This window comes from Oncorhynchus clarkii, chromosome 1 (assembly GCF_045791955.1).
Source record: "Oncorhynchus clarkii lewisi isolate Uvic-CL-2024 chromosome 1, UVic_Ocla_1.0, whole genome shotgun sequence".
In the NCBI taxonomy this organism is placed as follows: domain Eukaryota; kingdom Metazoa; phylum Chordata; class Actinopteri; order Salmoniformes; family Salmonidae; genus Oncorhynchus; species Oncorhynchus clarkii.
In genome coordinates, this window is record NC_092147.1 from 4,198,726 (window position 1) to 4,214,299 (window position 15,574).

Genomic DNA, 15,574 nt, shown 5'->3' on the forward strand with positions numbered 1-15,574 from the left:
TGGGTGGTGGAACTAATAGGTTGGATAAGGTATAGTGAGCAGGACTAGAGGCTCTACAGTGAAATAAGCCAATAAACACTAACCAGAACAGCAATGGACAAGACATATTGACATTAAGGAGAGGCATGCTTAGTCGAGTGATCAAAAGGGTCCAGTGAGTGGAGAGGTTGGTTGAGGGTCACGGCGATTTAGACAGCTAGCCAGGCCAACCGGTAGCAAGCTAGCATAGGATGGAGTCTGTTGTTAGCCACCTCTTGCGTTCGGTCAGTAGATTAGTGGGGTTCCGTGTGGTAGAGGGGATTAATCCAAATCACACAACAACAACAAAAATAAGAACAATAGATATAGTTATAGAGGCCCGAGAAGAAAACATAATAATAATAAAAATAAATAAATTGTCCGATTGTCTATTCAGATAGCAGCCGGTAAGACAGCTAACGGTTAGCGGGCCGCAGATGGGCGTTCAGGTAACGTCGCGACAGAGGAGCCAGCCGGATCTCATTCAGGTAGATAACGTCGGCAGTCCAGTTGTGAAGGCCCGGTGGGGCTCCGCGTAGGCAGTGAAACGGGTCCGGATAGGTGACTGCAGCCCAGGAGTGAATGATGGAACTCAGGAGTGATTGACGGAGCTGGCTAGCACCGGAACAATCGATGTTTGCTCCGGAATCGATGAAAGCCGACTGTCACACGGATAGCAGCTAGCTAGCTGTGAGATCCGGGTATGAATGTCCAGAGAGCAGTTGAAATCCAGGGACATGGAGAGAAAAATTGGTCCGGTATGTTCCGTTCCGAGCCGCGCTGCGCCGTACAAAACTGGCGATAGATTTTCGATAGATTTTCGAGCTAAAGGATAGCTGATGACCACAAACCGTGGTTAGCTGAATACTAACGATTTGCCAGTAAAGAAGCTAACTAGCTTCTGATTAGCTTCTGGATTAGCTTCTGGGCTAGCTCCTGGCTAGCTACTGGCTAGTTTCTGGCTAGCTTCTTGGAGTTTCTGGCTAGCTTCTTGGAGGATTACAGATCTGAGGTAAATAATACTTTTTTATAAATATAAATTGGTGAGGCGGGTTGCAGGAGAGTGTTTAGAAGATGAGTTGATGGAAAATAAAAATAAAATGTATGTGAAAAAAGTTGTAAATATATATACAGGACACGACAAGACGAGGACAAAAGACGTCTGAACTGCTATGCGATCTTGGAGAATACATGATACATTATAATACATTATAGTGAATTACTTCGTACCAGAGCTCTATGGGCCCAAAGTAGTGCGCTATAAAAGTGAAGATGAACCAGTCTTTGAAATAAAACGAGTCAAACTACATATCAAAACAGACCACACGAATAAGAAAAATTAAAAGCCTGTTTATTTTCAAGGGTCCCAGTTTAATTTGAATTTCAGTTGACAGAATGAACACCCTTTAATTTAACATGCAGTGATCTTGAAGACAAATCAGACAGATTTTTGGATGTGAAAATAAGATTAGGCCATGACGTTGCCAGGTTGGTGTGATATTGCTCTGGTCAAAGGGCTCAGCATGAACAAGCAACACGTCACGCCTTGGACCAGAGCTTGGCCATAATGTTGCCAGGTTGGTGTGATATTGCTCTGGTCAAAGGGCTCAGCATGAACAAGCAACACGTCACGCCTTGGACCAGAGCTTGGCCATAATGTTGCCAGGGTTTGGCAATGTAGTTGCCAGATTTGCAGTTATTCTGATTTTCACAGTGATTATTAGTGTTCTAGTATAAATTCAAATTTTCTCATTCTCAAAACAGCGTGTGTTTGGGCAACCTGGGTTTTGTTCTGACAGAACCGTCAAAGTCAAAAACAAGGAAGAATAACAATAATAATGATGATGATGATGATGATCAAAACCTTGTTAGATATTCCTTCCTCAGATATTTGTGAGATTGGAATTGACGGTTGTGATCATGAGCATCCAAAAGGAGAACGATGGTGGATAACAGCAACCATTAGCATACATCTCCGAAATCCATTAGCGGTATGTAGTGTACCGCCGCAGGCCTGTAGCAGGCACCCAGGCTGGTCTACTGACTTGAACTGATGCTGAGGAGATCAGTGTCGTCGGCTACGCCAGCCGCTCCATTGGCATGTCTCCCAAGGAAGAGGGAAACTAATGTGTGTAGTACAAATGTTCAGTAGGGTCCTTCACGAACAGACGAGACAAGGGACAAACAACACAAGTCATTATCCACAAGACGTCCAGCAGATTAGATCTGCTTAGGCCTTGGCGACTGACCGCGTCGATCCCCCCGAGAAAGCCTTCCGTACCTACCTTGAGTTTACCACGCCATGACAGAAAGAAACAAGCATCTCTATAGTACACAGACAATATATAGTGCACCACATTAGACCAGAGGTCTATGTGGAGGCCAATGTAGGGGACTAGGGTACAATTTGAGAAGCAAACCCTCTGTCCACTTTGGTACCCTACCACTGTACTGTACATTAAAGCTTAATCTGGTGTCTTTGTCATCCTCTCACTGAAAACAGATCTACAACCACAAATGAACATCTCTAATTCTCTAAAAAACAACATATTAGCATGGTGTGTCTTTAAAAACAGGTCCTCAGAGTCGTTAGGAAAATGGCGGCGACGACTTGTTGGCACATTTTTTTACCAAAAGAGTGATGTGTGCAGTGACGTCCTTGTGGGGTTATTTTTCATAGTGAGGGTATAGGTCTATTCTTGTGATGCATGCTGGGAAATATGACGACCTCAGAAAGAGAATCCTTGGTACTTGGCTGAGAGAACAGCTTGAAGCCTCCACAAATCCCAGAAATACCAATTACTTCCACTTCGACGACACAACGGAAATGTGATTCAACTACATACAAAAAATAATAATCTATACTTTACAAAACATTGTCATGATGATGAAAGTCTGTTCTTTCTTTTTAATAAGGCACAAGGTTTGTAAATGTATTCCTCATGGTTCAGTAACTCCTGGGCCTGCTGGTCCTTCGGGCCTGGTCCGTACAGAAGCCTGGGGCTAGATTTTACACGTATGCCCCCAACGCTGCATGGAACTCCGTAAGACACTGGACCAGCTGCTGGAACTTAGGCCTCTCCTCTGGATCAAGGGCCCAGCAACACGCCATCACCGCAAACCTACAGAGAGAACGAGAGAGAGAGAGAAAAACAGAGAACTAGCTAGGTCAGCAAGGGCACTCACACAAGCCATTTAGACCAGCTCATCGCACAGTTTATGTTGAATCGAAACCCAGAAGGACTTCAAAACGATCTAAATAGCACAACATGTACAAACAATGTTTTCAAAATCTGCTGATCACATAACAATATTTGGGAATTTAAGGCTCAGAGTCCCAAGGACACTCACTACCATACCATCATTGGGGCAGTACGGCAGGTTACCTACCATACCATCATTGGGGCAGTACCACAGGTTACCATACCATCATTGGGGCAGTACGGCAGGTTACCATACCATCATTGGGGCAGTACGGCAGGTTACCATACCATCATTGGGGCAGTACGGCAGGTTACCATACCATCATTGGGGCAGTACGGCAGGTTACCATACCATCATTGGGGCAGTACGGCAGGTTACCATACCATCATTGGGGCAGTACGGCAGGTTACCATACCATCATTGGGGCAGTACGACAGGTTACCATACCATCATTGGTGCAGTACGGCAGGTTACCATACCATCATTGGTGCAGTACGGCAGGTTACCATACCATCATTGGTGCAGTACCAAGGGTTACCATACCATCATTGGTGCAGTACGGCAGGTTACCATACCATCATTGGGGCAGTACGGCAGGTTACCATACCATCATTGGTGCAGTACGGCAGGTTACCATACCATCATTGGTGCAGTACGGCAGGTTACCATACCATCATTGGTGCAGTACCAAGGGTTACCATACCATCATTGGTGCAGTACGGCAGGTTACCATACCATCATTGGTGCAGTACGGCAGGTTACCATACCATCAATGGTGCAGTACCACAGGTTACCATACCATCATTGGGGCAGTACGGCAGGTTACCATACCATCATTGGTGCAGGCAGTACGGCAGGTTACCATACCATCATTGGTGCAGTACCAAGGGTTACCATACCATCATTGGTGCAGTACGGCAGGTTACCATACCATCATTGGTGCAGTACCAAGGGTTACCATACCATCATTGGTGCAGTACGGCAGGTTACCATACCATCATTGGTGCAGTACCAAGGGTTACCATACCATCATTGGTGCAGTACGGCAGGTTACCATACCACCATTGGTGCAGTACGGCAGGTTACCATACCATCAATGGTGCAGTACCACAGGTTACCATACCATCATTGGGGCAGTACGGCAGGTTACCATACCATCATTGGTGCAGTACGGCAGGTTACCATACCATCAATGGTGCAGTACCACAGGTTACCATACCATCATTGGTGCAGTACCACAGGTTACCATACCATCATTGGTGCAGTACGGCAGGTTACCATACCATCAATGGTGCAGTACCACAGGGGACCATACCATCAATGGTGCAGTACCACAGGTTACCATACCATCATTGGTGCAGTACCACAGGTTACCATACCATCAATGGTGCAGTACCACAGGTTACCATACCATCATTGGTGCAGTACCACAGGTTACCATACCATCATTGGTGCAGTACGGCAGGTTACCATACTATCATTGGTGCAGTACCAACACAATACACCATACCATCATTGGTGCAGTACCACGGGTTACCATTCCATCAATGGTGCAGTACCATGGTTTACCATACCATCATTGGTGCAGTACCACAGGTTACCATTCCATCATTGGTGCAGTACCACAGGTTACCATACCATCATTGGTGCAGTACCAACACAATACACCATACCCTCATTGGTGTAGTACCACAGGTTACCATTCCATCAATGGTGCAGTACCACGGGTTACCATACCATCATTGGTGCAGTACCAACACAATACACCATACCCTCATTGGTGCAGTACCACAGGTTACCATTCCATCAATGGTGCAGTACCACGGGTTACCATACCATCATTGGTGCAGTACCAACACAATACACCATACCCTCATTGGTGCAGTACCACAGGTTACCATTCCATCAATGGTGCAGTACCACGGGTTACCATTCCATCATTGGTGCAGTACCAACACAATACACCATACCCTCATTGGTGCAGTACCACAGGTTACCATTCCATCAATGGTGCAGTACCATGGTTTACCATACCCTCATTGGTGCAGTACCAACACAATACACCATACCATCATTGGTGCAGTACCACAGGTTACCATACCATCAATGGTGCAGTACCACAGGTTACCATACCCTCATTGGTGCAGTACCACGGGTTACCATTCCATCATTGGTGCAGTACCACAGGTTACCATACCATCATTGGTGCAGTACCACGGGTTACCATATCATCATACCTGCATCCCTCAAGGTCTATTCTTCTCTATTTTGGTGGAAAGATCCAATTCAACACTGTTTCTGAAGCATGTTCAGCTCCCTCGATAACCGTCGTTACAACATCTCCTCTGCTGGTGGCCGCTCATCCAACTGTAAATCATATAGGTTTACAACATCTCCTCTGCTGGTGGCCGCTCATCCAACTGTAAATCATATAGGTTTACAACATCTCCTCTGCTGGTGGCCGCTCATCCAACTGTAAATCATATAGGTTTACAACATCTCCTCTGCTGGTGGCCACTCATCCAACTGTAAATCATATAGGTTTACAACATCTCCTCTGCTGGTGGCCACTCATCCAACTGTAAATCATATAGGTTTACAACATCTCCTCTGCTGGTGGCCACTCATCCAACTGTAAATCATATAGGTTTACAACATCTCCTCTGCTGGTGGCCACTCATCCAACTGTAAATCATATAGGTTTACAACATCTCCTCTGCTGGTGGCCACTCATCCAACTGTAAATCATATAGGTTTACAACATCTCCTCTGCTGGTGGCCGCTCATCCAACTGTAAATCATATAGGTTTACAACATCTCCTCTGCTGGTGGCCGCTCATCCAAATGTAAATCATATAGGTTTACAACATCTCCTCTGCTGGCGGCCGCTCATCCAACTGTAAATCATATAGGTTTACAACATCTCCTCTGCTGGTGGCCGCTCATCCAACTGTAAATCATATAGGTTTGTCTTGGGGACAATAAAACGGCAAACGGCCACAGGCGGGATCCCAAATGCCACACTATTCCCTAATTAGGGCGCTGGTCGAGCCCTGACCCTTTGTGGTTCCTTCCGTTCGTTCCAAATGGCCCCCTATGCCCTACAGATCATTGTGTTTGACACTACGTAGTGCACTTCATCGGCTATAGGGTGGAATTTGGAATGCATGGCAGGAACCACAAGGTCAGGGTAAGACTCAGTAATGAATGATGTTGATAGATGGACGACTGGCTGCTGCTGGGCTGTAACGGTCCATAAAACATGGAAACAGAGACTCCTTGTGTGTCCATCTGGAGGGTTCCCACTGTCAACCATCTGAAGGGTTCCCACAGTCAACCCTCTGGAGGGTTCCCACAGTCAACCCTCTGGAGGGTTCCCACAGTCAACCCTCTGGAGGGTTCCCACAGTCAACCCTCTGGAGGGTTCCCACAGTCAACCCTCTGGAGGGTTCCCACAGTCAACCCTCTGGAGGGTTCCCACAGTCAACCCTCTGGAGGGTTCCCACAGTCAACCCTCTGGAGGGTTCCCACAGTCAACCCTCTGGAGGGTTCCCACAGTCAACCCTCTGGAGGGTTCCCACAGTCAACCCTCTGGAGGGTTCCCACAGTCAACCCTCTGGAGGGTTCCCACAGTCAACCCTCTGGAGGGTTCCCACAGTCAACCCTCTGGAGGGTTCCCACAGTCAACCCTCTGGAGGGTTCCCACAGTCAACCCTCTGGAGGGTTCCCACAGTCAACCATCTGGAGGGTTCCCACAGTCAACCATCTGGAGGGTTCCACAGTCAACCCTCTGGAGGGTTCCCACAGTCAACCCTCTGGAGGGTTCCTACAGTCAACCCTCTGGAGGGTTCCCACAGTCAACCATCTGGAGGGTTCCCACAGTCAACCCTCTGGAGGGTTCCCACAGTCAACCCTCTGGAGGGTTCCTACAGTCAACCCTCTGGAGGGTTCCTACAGTCAACCCTGTGGAGGGTTCCCACAGTCAACCCTGTGGATGGTACCTACAGTCAACCTGTCGGGCCCTGTGGAGGGTTACCACAGTCAACCCTCTGGAGTGTTCCCACAGTCAACCCTCTGGAGGGTTCCCACAGTCAACCCTCTGTAGGGTTCCTACAGTCAACCCTCTGTAGGGTTCCTACAGTCAACCCTCTGTAGGGTTCCTACAGTCAACCCTCTGTAGGGTTCCTACAGTCAACCCTCTGTAGGGTTCCTACAGTCAACCTGTCGGGCCCTGTGGAGGGTTCCCACAGTCAACCCACAGTCAACCCGTTGTGTTTCAGTTAAATCGGGACAGTTGATTGGCCCCAGCTGTTTTACTTACAGTTCATCGGGACAGTTGATTGGCTGTGCTATTCTGTATCCATCCTTCAGATAGGCTGCCATCTCGAAGGGGTCGATGTCGACATAGGGGGTCTGTCCCAAGGTCATCAACTCCCACAGGGTCACACCAAACGCCCACTGAGGAACAGGGACAAGGTCAGAGGTTAGACAACAAGCGCAGAGGTTATAGGTCAGACCACAGACTATAGAAATAAAAATGACCAGAATGTATGTCTGAGGGGTTTTTCTCGTTCTAGTATTTCTTTTAATTTGGGATGGACAGTCATCCATATGACCAACAAGACAGGATGACACATACAGTAAGTCATATGTATTGTGTGCCAGCTCTACTGACCATTGTTTCTGTGCAACATTAGCTACATATGTAGGCAGACGAACACAAACTAGGACTCGGAAACAGCTGGAAAAAACACCCCCCCACAAAGTATCTGCAATACATATGATTATAATCAGGTGGTATTGTGTTAAAGCAATGCGTTATGTTAGGGTCAAGGTGTCTCGGTGTGAGATCAGTGTCAAAGGAAAGTCATGTTCTGTCCAGCCTGCACAGCACAGCACCAACGGTTTGAACAAAAGCATTCCACTGACACAAAGCAAGGAAATATAGCCGGAAAAATGCACACCAACTTCAGAAAACGTTGCTGTTAAAAGTTTTTGATAAGGGCCGTCTCCCTCTGGACACTGCAGTGCTTGGAAACAGGAAGACATCAGAACCGTGGTAGCTACTGGCTACAACTCTCAACATACTGAATCAATCGAACTTCAGCTTTTAAGCCATTTCCAAACAACAGAACACGAGAAGACTAGTCCAGTAGAGTATAAATATGAACGGCAATCATTATAAACATAATTATGGTTTTGGAACCAAGTCACCGATTCATTCATCAGTCATCTTCAGAAGATTGGCCAGTGTTCTACAAAGACCATAAAACAACAGGAGTTCAACCAGAAGCTCATTGGGAGAGGTAGACAGACTTGAGACACACGCTCTGTGAAAAAATATCCCTCTGACATCAATGAAAGATTTAGGAGAAAGTCTGAGGTGTTATCTTCACTGTGTGACTCAGCACTTGAGAGTCATTGTGACGTGACTGTGTGTGAGTGTGTGTGTGTGTGTGTGTGTGTGTGTGTGTGTCTGACTCATTCTATAAATGTAGAATCCCATGAAACCTGAGCTAGCTTCCTGACTGTGTACAGTAGTTTGCTGACTGTCTACAGTAGCTTCCTGACTGTCTACAGTAGCTTCCTGACTGTCTACAGTAGCTTGCTGACTGTCTACAGTAGCTTGCTGACTGTCTACAGTAGCTTGCTGACTGTCTACAGTAGCTTGCTGACTGTCTACAATAGCTTCCTGACTGTCTACAGTAGCTTCCTGACTGTCTACAGTAGTTTGCTGACTGTCTACAGTAGCTTCCTGACTGTCTACAGTAGTTTCCTGACTGTCTACAGTAGCTTCCTGACTGTCTACAGTAGCTTCCTGAATGTCTACAGTAGCTTCCTGACTGTCTACAGTAGCTTCCTGACTGTCTACAGTAGCTTCCTGAATGTCTACAGTAGCTTCCTGAATGTCTACAGTAGCTTCCTGACTGTCTACAGTAGCTTCCTGACTGTCTACAGGAGCTTTCTGACTGTCTACAGTAGCTGCGTGTGTGTGTGTGTGTGTGTTCTCACCACATCACTAGCACTAGAGAAGTCATGGTTGAGCAGGCTCTCCAGGGCCATCCAGCGGACTGGTCTGTTCTCGTTGTCTCCCAGACAGTGGTAGTCCATAGGGAACAGGTCTCTGGACAGGGCGTTGTCACAGATCTTCACCTGCATGCTGTCGTCAATACTACCAGGGAGGAGGGGAGAACAAGGTTAACCTTCTACAATAGACTTTATATGACACGAATACAATGGGTTGTAGACTTCACTGTGAAATGCTTTGAGACCTTCCCTGCGATGTAGAGTAACAAAATAATTATATTGTAACAAGAGGAATGAAATAAAATACGCAAGAATGGAGCTATATACAGGAAGTACCAGATCAATGTGGATCTATATACAGGGAGTACCAGATCAATGTGGAGCTATATACAGGGAGTACCAGTACCAAGTCAATGTGGAGCTATATACAGGAAGTACCAGTACCAAGTCAATGTGGAGCTATATACAGGAAGTACCAGTACCAAGTCAATGTGGAGCTATATACAGGAAGTACCAGTACCAGATCAATGTGGATCTATATACAGGGAGTACCAGATCAATGTGGAGCTATATACAGGGAGTACCAGTACCAAGTCAATGTGGAGCTATATACAGGAAGTACCAGTACCAAGTCAATGTGGAGCTATATACAGGAAGTACCAGATCAATGTGGAGCTATATACAGGAAGTACCAGATCAATGTGGAGCTATATACAGGGAGTACCAGTACCAGATCAATGTGGAGCTATATACAGGAAGTACCAGATCAATGTGGAGCTATATACAGGAAGTACCAGATCAATGTGGATCTATATACAGGAAGTACCAGTACCAGATCAATGTGGAGCTATATACAGGGAGTACCAGATCAATGTGGAGCTATATACAGGGAGTACCAGATCAATGTGGATCTATATACAGGAAGTACCAGATCAATGTGGATCTATATACAGGAAGTACCAGTACCAGATCAATGTGGAGCTATATACAGGAAGTACCAGATCAATGTGGAGCTATATACAGGAAGTACCAGATCAATGTGGAGCTATATACAGGAAGTACCAGATCAATGTGGAGCTATATACAGGAAGTACCAGATCAATGTGGATCTATATACAGGAAGTACCAGTACCAGATCAATGTGGAGCTATATACAGGAAGTACCAGATCAATGTGGATCTATATACAGGGAGTATCATATCAATGTGGAGCTATATACAGGAAGTTCCAGATCAATGTGGAGCTATATACATGGAGTACCAGATCAATGTGGAGCTATATACAGGGAGTACCAGATCAATGTGCAGGGGCACTATGTATTTGAGGTAGATAGAGTGCATTCAAACTGAAATATCACATTTACATAAGTATTCAGACCCTTCACTCTGTACTTTGTTGAAGAACCTTTGGCAGTGATTACAGCCTTGAGTCTTCTTTGACTTTGAAGAATTTTAAAGTTTCTTCAAGTGCAGTCTCAAAAACCATCAAGCATTATGATGAAACTGGCTCTTATGAGGACCGCCACAGGAAAGGAAGACCCAGAGTTACCTCTGCTGCAGAGGATGAGTTCATTAGAGTTACCAGCCTCAGAAATTGCAGACCAAATAAATGCTTCACAGAGTTCAAGTTACAGACACATCTCAACATCAACTGTTGAGAGGAGACTGTGTGAATCAGGCCTTCATGGTCGAATTGCTGCAAAGAAACCACTACTAAAGGACACCAATAAGAAGAAGAGACTTGCTTGGGCCAAGAAACACGAGCAATGGACATTAGACTGGAGGAAATCTGTCCTTTGGTCTGATGAGTCCAAATTTGAGATGCTTGGTTCCAACCACCTTGTCTTTGTGAGACGCAGAGTAAGTGAACGGATTATCTCTGCATGTGTGGTTCCCACCGTGAAGCATGGAGGAAGAGGTGTGATGGTGCTTTGCTGGTGACACTGTTGGTGATTTATTTAGAATTCAAGGCACAATTAACCAGCATGGCTACCACATCATTCTGCAGCGATACACCATCCCATCAGGTTTGCGCTTAATGGGACTAACATTTGTTTTTTAACAGGACAATGACTCAACACACCTCCAGTCTATGTAAGGGCTATTTGACCAAGAAGGAGATTGGATGGCGTATTGCATCAGATGACCTGGCCGCCACAACCACCCGACATCAACCCAATTGAGATGGTTTGTGATGAGTTGGACCGCAGAGTGAAGGAAAGCAGCCAACAAATGCTCAGCATATGTGGGAACTACTTCAAGACTGTTGGAAAAGCATTCCAGGTGAAGCTGGTTGAGAGAATGCCAAGAGAGTGCAAAGCTGTCATCAAGGTAAAGGGTGGCAACTTTGAAGAATCTAAACTATATTTGGATTGGTTTAACACTTTTCTGGTTACTACGTGATTCCATATGTTTTATTTCATAGTTGTGATGTCTTCACTATTATTCTACAATGTAGAAAATAGTAAAAACAATAGAAGAACCCTTGAATGAGTAGCCATGTCCAAACTTCTGACTGGCACTGTATAAATTCTATGTGTCTTATTGATCTAGAGCCAGGAACGCAATTTTCATATTTGTATCAATGATGATAATGAATAAATGGACCTAAATTAAACAAAACTTTGGGGTAGAACTCTTCGCAGAATATACAAATCCATCAACACTCAATACAACAATAGTTGATACTCAACACTTTCTGTAGGTTTTAAAAAAAATGGTATATTAGCACGAGAAGGGCCGTCATGAGATACTCACACACAGTTCCTGGAGGCCAGGTCTTTGTGGATGACCTCTCTTCTGGACAGGTAGCTCATCCCGCATGCTATCTGTATCGCCATGTGGACTAAGTCCTGCTGGGAGATGGCCTAGAGAGGGAGGAGAGAAAATAAGCACATTTCCATATATATTATACACACACACACACACACCGATAGATGGAGAGCAAGAGACACCGAGAGAAAGACAAATCAAATTGTATTTGTCACATACACATGGTTAGCAGATGTTAATGCGAGTGTAGCAAAATGCTTGTGCTTCTAGTTCTGACAGTGCAGTAATATCTAACAAGTAATCTAACAATTCCCCAACAACTACCTAATACACACAAATCTAAAGGGGTGAATGAGAATATGTACATATAAATATATGGATGAGAGAGAAAGAGAGAGAGAAAGTCAGAGACAGAGAGAGAGAGCAAGAGAGAGGCCCAAAAGTGGATATTCAGAGGACTAGCCTGGTTGGTGAGCTTTTAAATCATTACAATTCCACTCCTACAGAGATTAAACCACCCCTACAGAAAATAAACCACCCCTACAGAGAATAAACCACCCCGACAGAGATTAAACCACCCCTACAGAGAATAAACCACCCCTACAGAGAATAAACCACCCCTACAGAGAATAAACCACCCCTATAGAGAATAAACCACCCCGACAGAGATTAAACCACCCCTACAGAGAATAAACCACCCCTACAGAGAATAAACCACCCCTACAGAGAATAAACCACCACTCCTACAGAGATTAAACCACCCCTACAGAGAATAAACCACCCCTATAGAGAATAAACCACCCCTACAGAGATTAAACCACCACTCCTACAGAGAATAAACCACCCCTGCAGAGAATAAACCACATCTACAGAGAATAAACCACCACCCCTACAGAGAATAAACCACCCCTCCTACAGAGAATAAACCACCCCTACAGAGAATAAACCACCCCTGCAGAGAATAAACCACATCTACAGAGAATAAACCACCACCCCTACAGAGAATAAACCACCCCTCCTACAGAGAATAAACCACCCCTACAGAGAATAAACCACCCCTATAGAGAATAAACCACCCCTATAGAGAATAAACCACTCCTACAGAGATTAAACCACCCCTACAGAGATTAAACCACCCTTACAGAGAATAAACCACCACTCCTACAGAGATTAAACCACCCCTCCTACAGAGAATAAACCACCACTCCTACAGAGAATAAACCACCACTCCTACAGAGAATAAACCACCCCTACAGAGAATAAACCACCCCTACAGAGAATAAACCACCCCTCCTACAGATAGGTTGTCTATGGGGACGCACAATGTGTAGTGAGACAAGAGGAAACAGTCTGCTTCACGACCATCCTACTATCCGTCTGATTAGCCTGGGTGGCTTGACATCGGAGTTGAGACGTAGCTTAGCCTAGCGGTGTGTATATTAACAACAGACCAGGACTAAATACTGAAGCTTAGCCTAGCGGTGTGTACATTAACAACAGACCAGGACTAAATACTGAAGCTTAGCCTAGCGGTGTGTACATTAACAACAGACCAGGACTAAATACTGAAGCTTAGCATAGCGGTGTGTACATTAACAGCAGGTCAGGACTAACTACTGTAGCTTAGTCTAGCGGTGTGTACATTAACAGCAGACCAGGACTAACTACTGTATCTTAGCCTAGCGGTGTGTACATTAACAGCAGACCAGGACTAAATACTGTAGCTTAGCCTAGCGGTGTGTACATTAACAGCAGACCAGGACTAACTACTGTAGCTTAGCCTAGCGGTGTGTACATTAACAGCAGACCAGGACTAACTACTGTAGCTTAGCCTAGCGGTGTGTACATTAACAGCAGGTCAGGACTAAATACTGTAGCTTAGTCTAGCGGTGTGTACATTAACAGCAGACCAGGACTAACTACTGTAGCTTAGCCTAGCGGTGTGTATATTAACAGCAGACCAGGACTAACTACTGTAGCTTAGCCTAGCGGTGTGTATATTAACAGCAGACCAGGACTAACTACTGTAGCTTAGCCTAGCGGTGTGTACATTAACAACAGGTCAGGACTAAATACTGAAGCTTAGCATAGCGGTGTGTACATTAACAGCAGACCAGGACTAACTACTGTAGCTTAGCCTAGCGGTGTGTACATTAACAGCAGACCAGGACTAACTACTGTAGCTTAGCCTAGCGGTGTGTACATTAACAGCAGACCAGGACTAGGAAGCTTTAACTTGTGATTGAAAATGATTCGGTATGTTTTCGTTGCTGCGCCTTAAATCAAAGCTTCCGTCTCCCGGTTTGAAAGACGAACACGTGTGTGTGTGTGTGTGTGTGTGTGTGTGTGTGTCATACTCAAGGCTGATTGATTGGTTGGATTTACATTACAGGCATGTCAGAGGACGCCTGTGCTAAAGGATTAAAAGGACCCCTGGAGTTACCAAGCACAAATGGGGTGATTGTCTCCTCATGGGAAACGGTCTCTACCCCTGTACTTCAGCTTAATACACACTACACTAACGCACTACACTAACGCACTACACTAACGCACTACATTAACACACTACATTTACACTTTTAGACCTGGGTATTGGTTGGCGTCAATTGGTGCCTAACTACTGGTCTGCGTTAACACTGGCGGGATGACTGTAGTACAATAGTAGGACAATGGTGGGATGACTGTAGTACGACAGCAGTACTACGGCAGTACAGTGACAGGACGACGGTAGGATGACAGTAGGCCGGAGCCAGGGTTCGGGGCTCACCTGTGGGTTGTTGGCCTCGGCCAGCTTGCACTGTCTCAGGAACAGTTTGAGGTTACCCCAGTCCATATAGGGCAGTAATACCATAGGCTTCTCTCCTTCCTCTGTACACACATGACAGATGGGGAGCAGGTTCCTGGAGGACAGGACAACTGGGAGGTTAATAGGAAATAGGTAGGAGAGACAGGGAGGGAAAATACTGCACATATCAACTAGTCTATCTAGCAGAATTCAATGGTGACTGATAATAGAAGAGGGAGAGCAAGATAAAACACTACTACAATGACACGGATCCAGGTGTTTCTGGGGGGGGGGGGGCAAGATAACACACTACTAAAATGACACGTGAGTGGGGGGCTGGTAGGGGACGCAGAGAGAAGCAGGTGAGTGGGGGGCTGGTAGGGGACGCAGAGAGAAGCAGATGAGTGGGGGGCTGGTAGGGGACGCAGAGAGAAGCAGGTGAGTGGGGGGCTGGTAGGGGACGCAGAGAGAAGCAGGTGAGTGGGGGGCTGGTAGGGGACGCAGAGAGAAGCAGGTGAGTGGGGGGCTGGTAGGGGACGCAGAGAGAAGCAGAGAGAAGCAGGTGAGTCGGGGGCTGGTAGGGGACGAAGAGAGAAGCAGATGAGTGGTAGGGGACGAAGAGAGAAGCAGGTGAGTGGGGGGGTGGTAGGGGACGCAGAGAGAAGCAGGTGAGTGGGGGGCTGGTAGGGGACGCAGAGAGAAGCAGGTGAGTCGGGGGCTGGTAGGGGACGAAGAGAGAAGCAGATGAGTGGTAGGGGACGAAAAGAGA

The 15,574-nt window shown here is 46.1% G+C and overlaps 1 protein-coding gene across 5 annotated transcripts in view; it reads right to left on the reverse strand.

Moving 5' to 3' along the window:
* Window positions 1-1,348: 1,348 nt before the first annotated feature.
* LOC139414767 (tyrosine-protein kinase RYK-like) overlaps window positions 1,349-15,574 on the reverse strand; it is a 146,765-nt gene continuing 132,539 nt past the window's right edge. For 2 of the 5 annotated variants that reach the window (XR_011634911.1, XR_011634909.1), the window contains 6 exons: window positions 14,788-14,920; window positions 12,006-12,115; window positions 9,235-9,394; window positions 7,544-7,680; window positions 2,318-3,140; window positions 1,369-1,719 (listed from right to left, as the gene is read on the reverse strand). Coding sequence is in view for 1 of the 5 variants with exons in the window: in XM_071162435.1 (XP_071018536.1) it covers window positions 3,029-3,140; window positions 7,544-7,680; window positions 9,235-9,394; window positions 12,006-12,115; window positions 14,788-14,920 (652 nt within the window). In the remaining 4 variants the exon portion in view is untranslated. Of the gene's footprint in view, window positions 3,141-7,543; window positions 7,681-9,234; window positions 9,395-12,005; window positions 12,116-14,787; window positions 14,921-15,574 lie in introns of all 5 variants that reach the window. The other 3 variants (XR_011634910.1, XR_011634912.1, XM_071162435.1) reach the window with 3 other exon arrangements.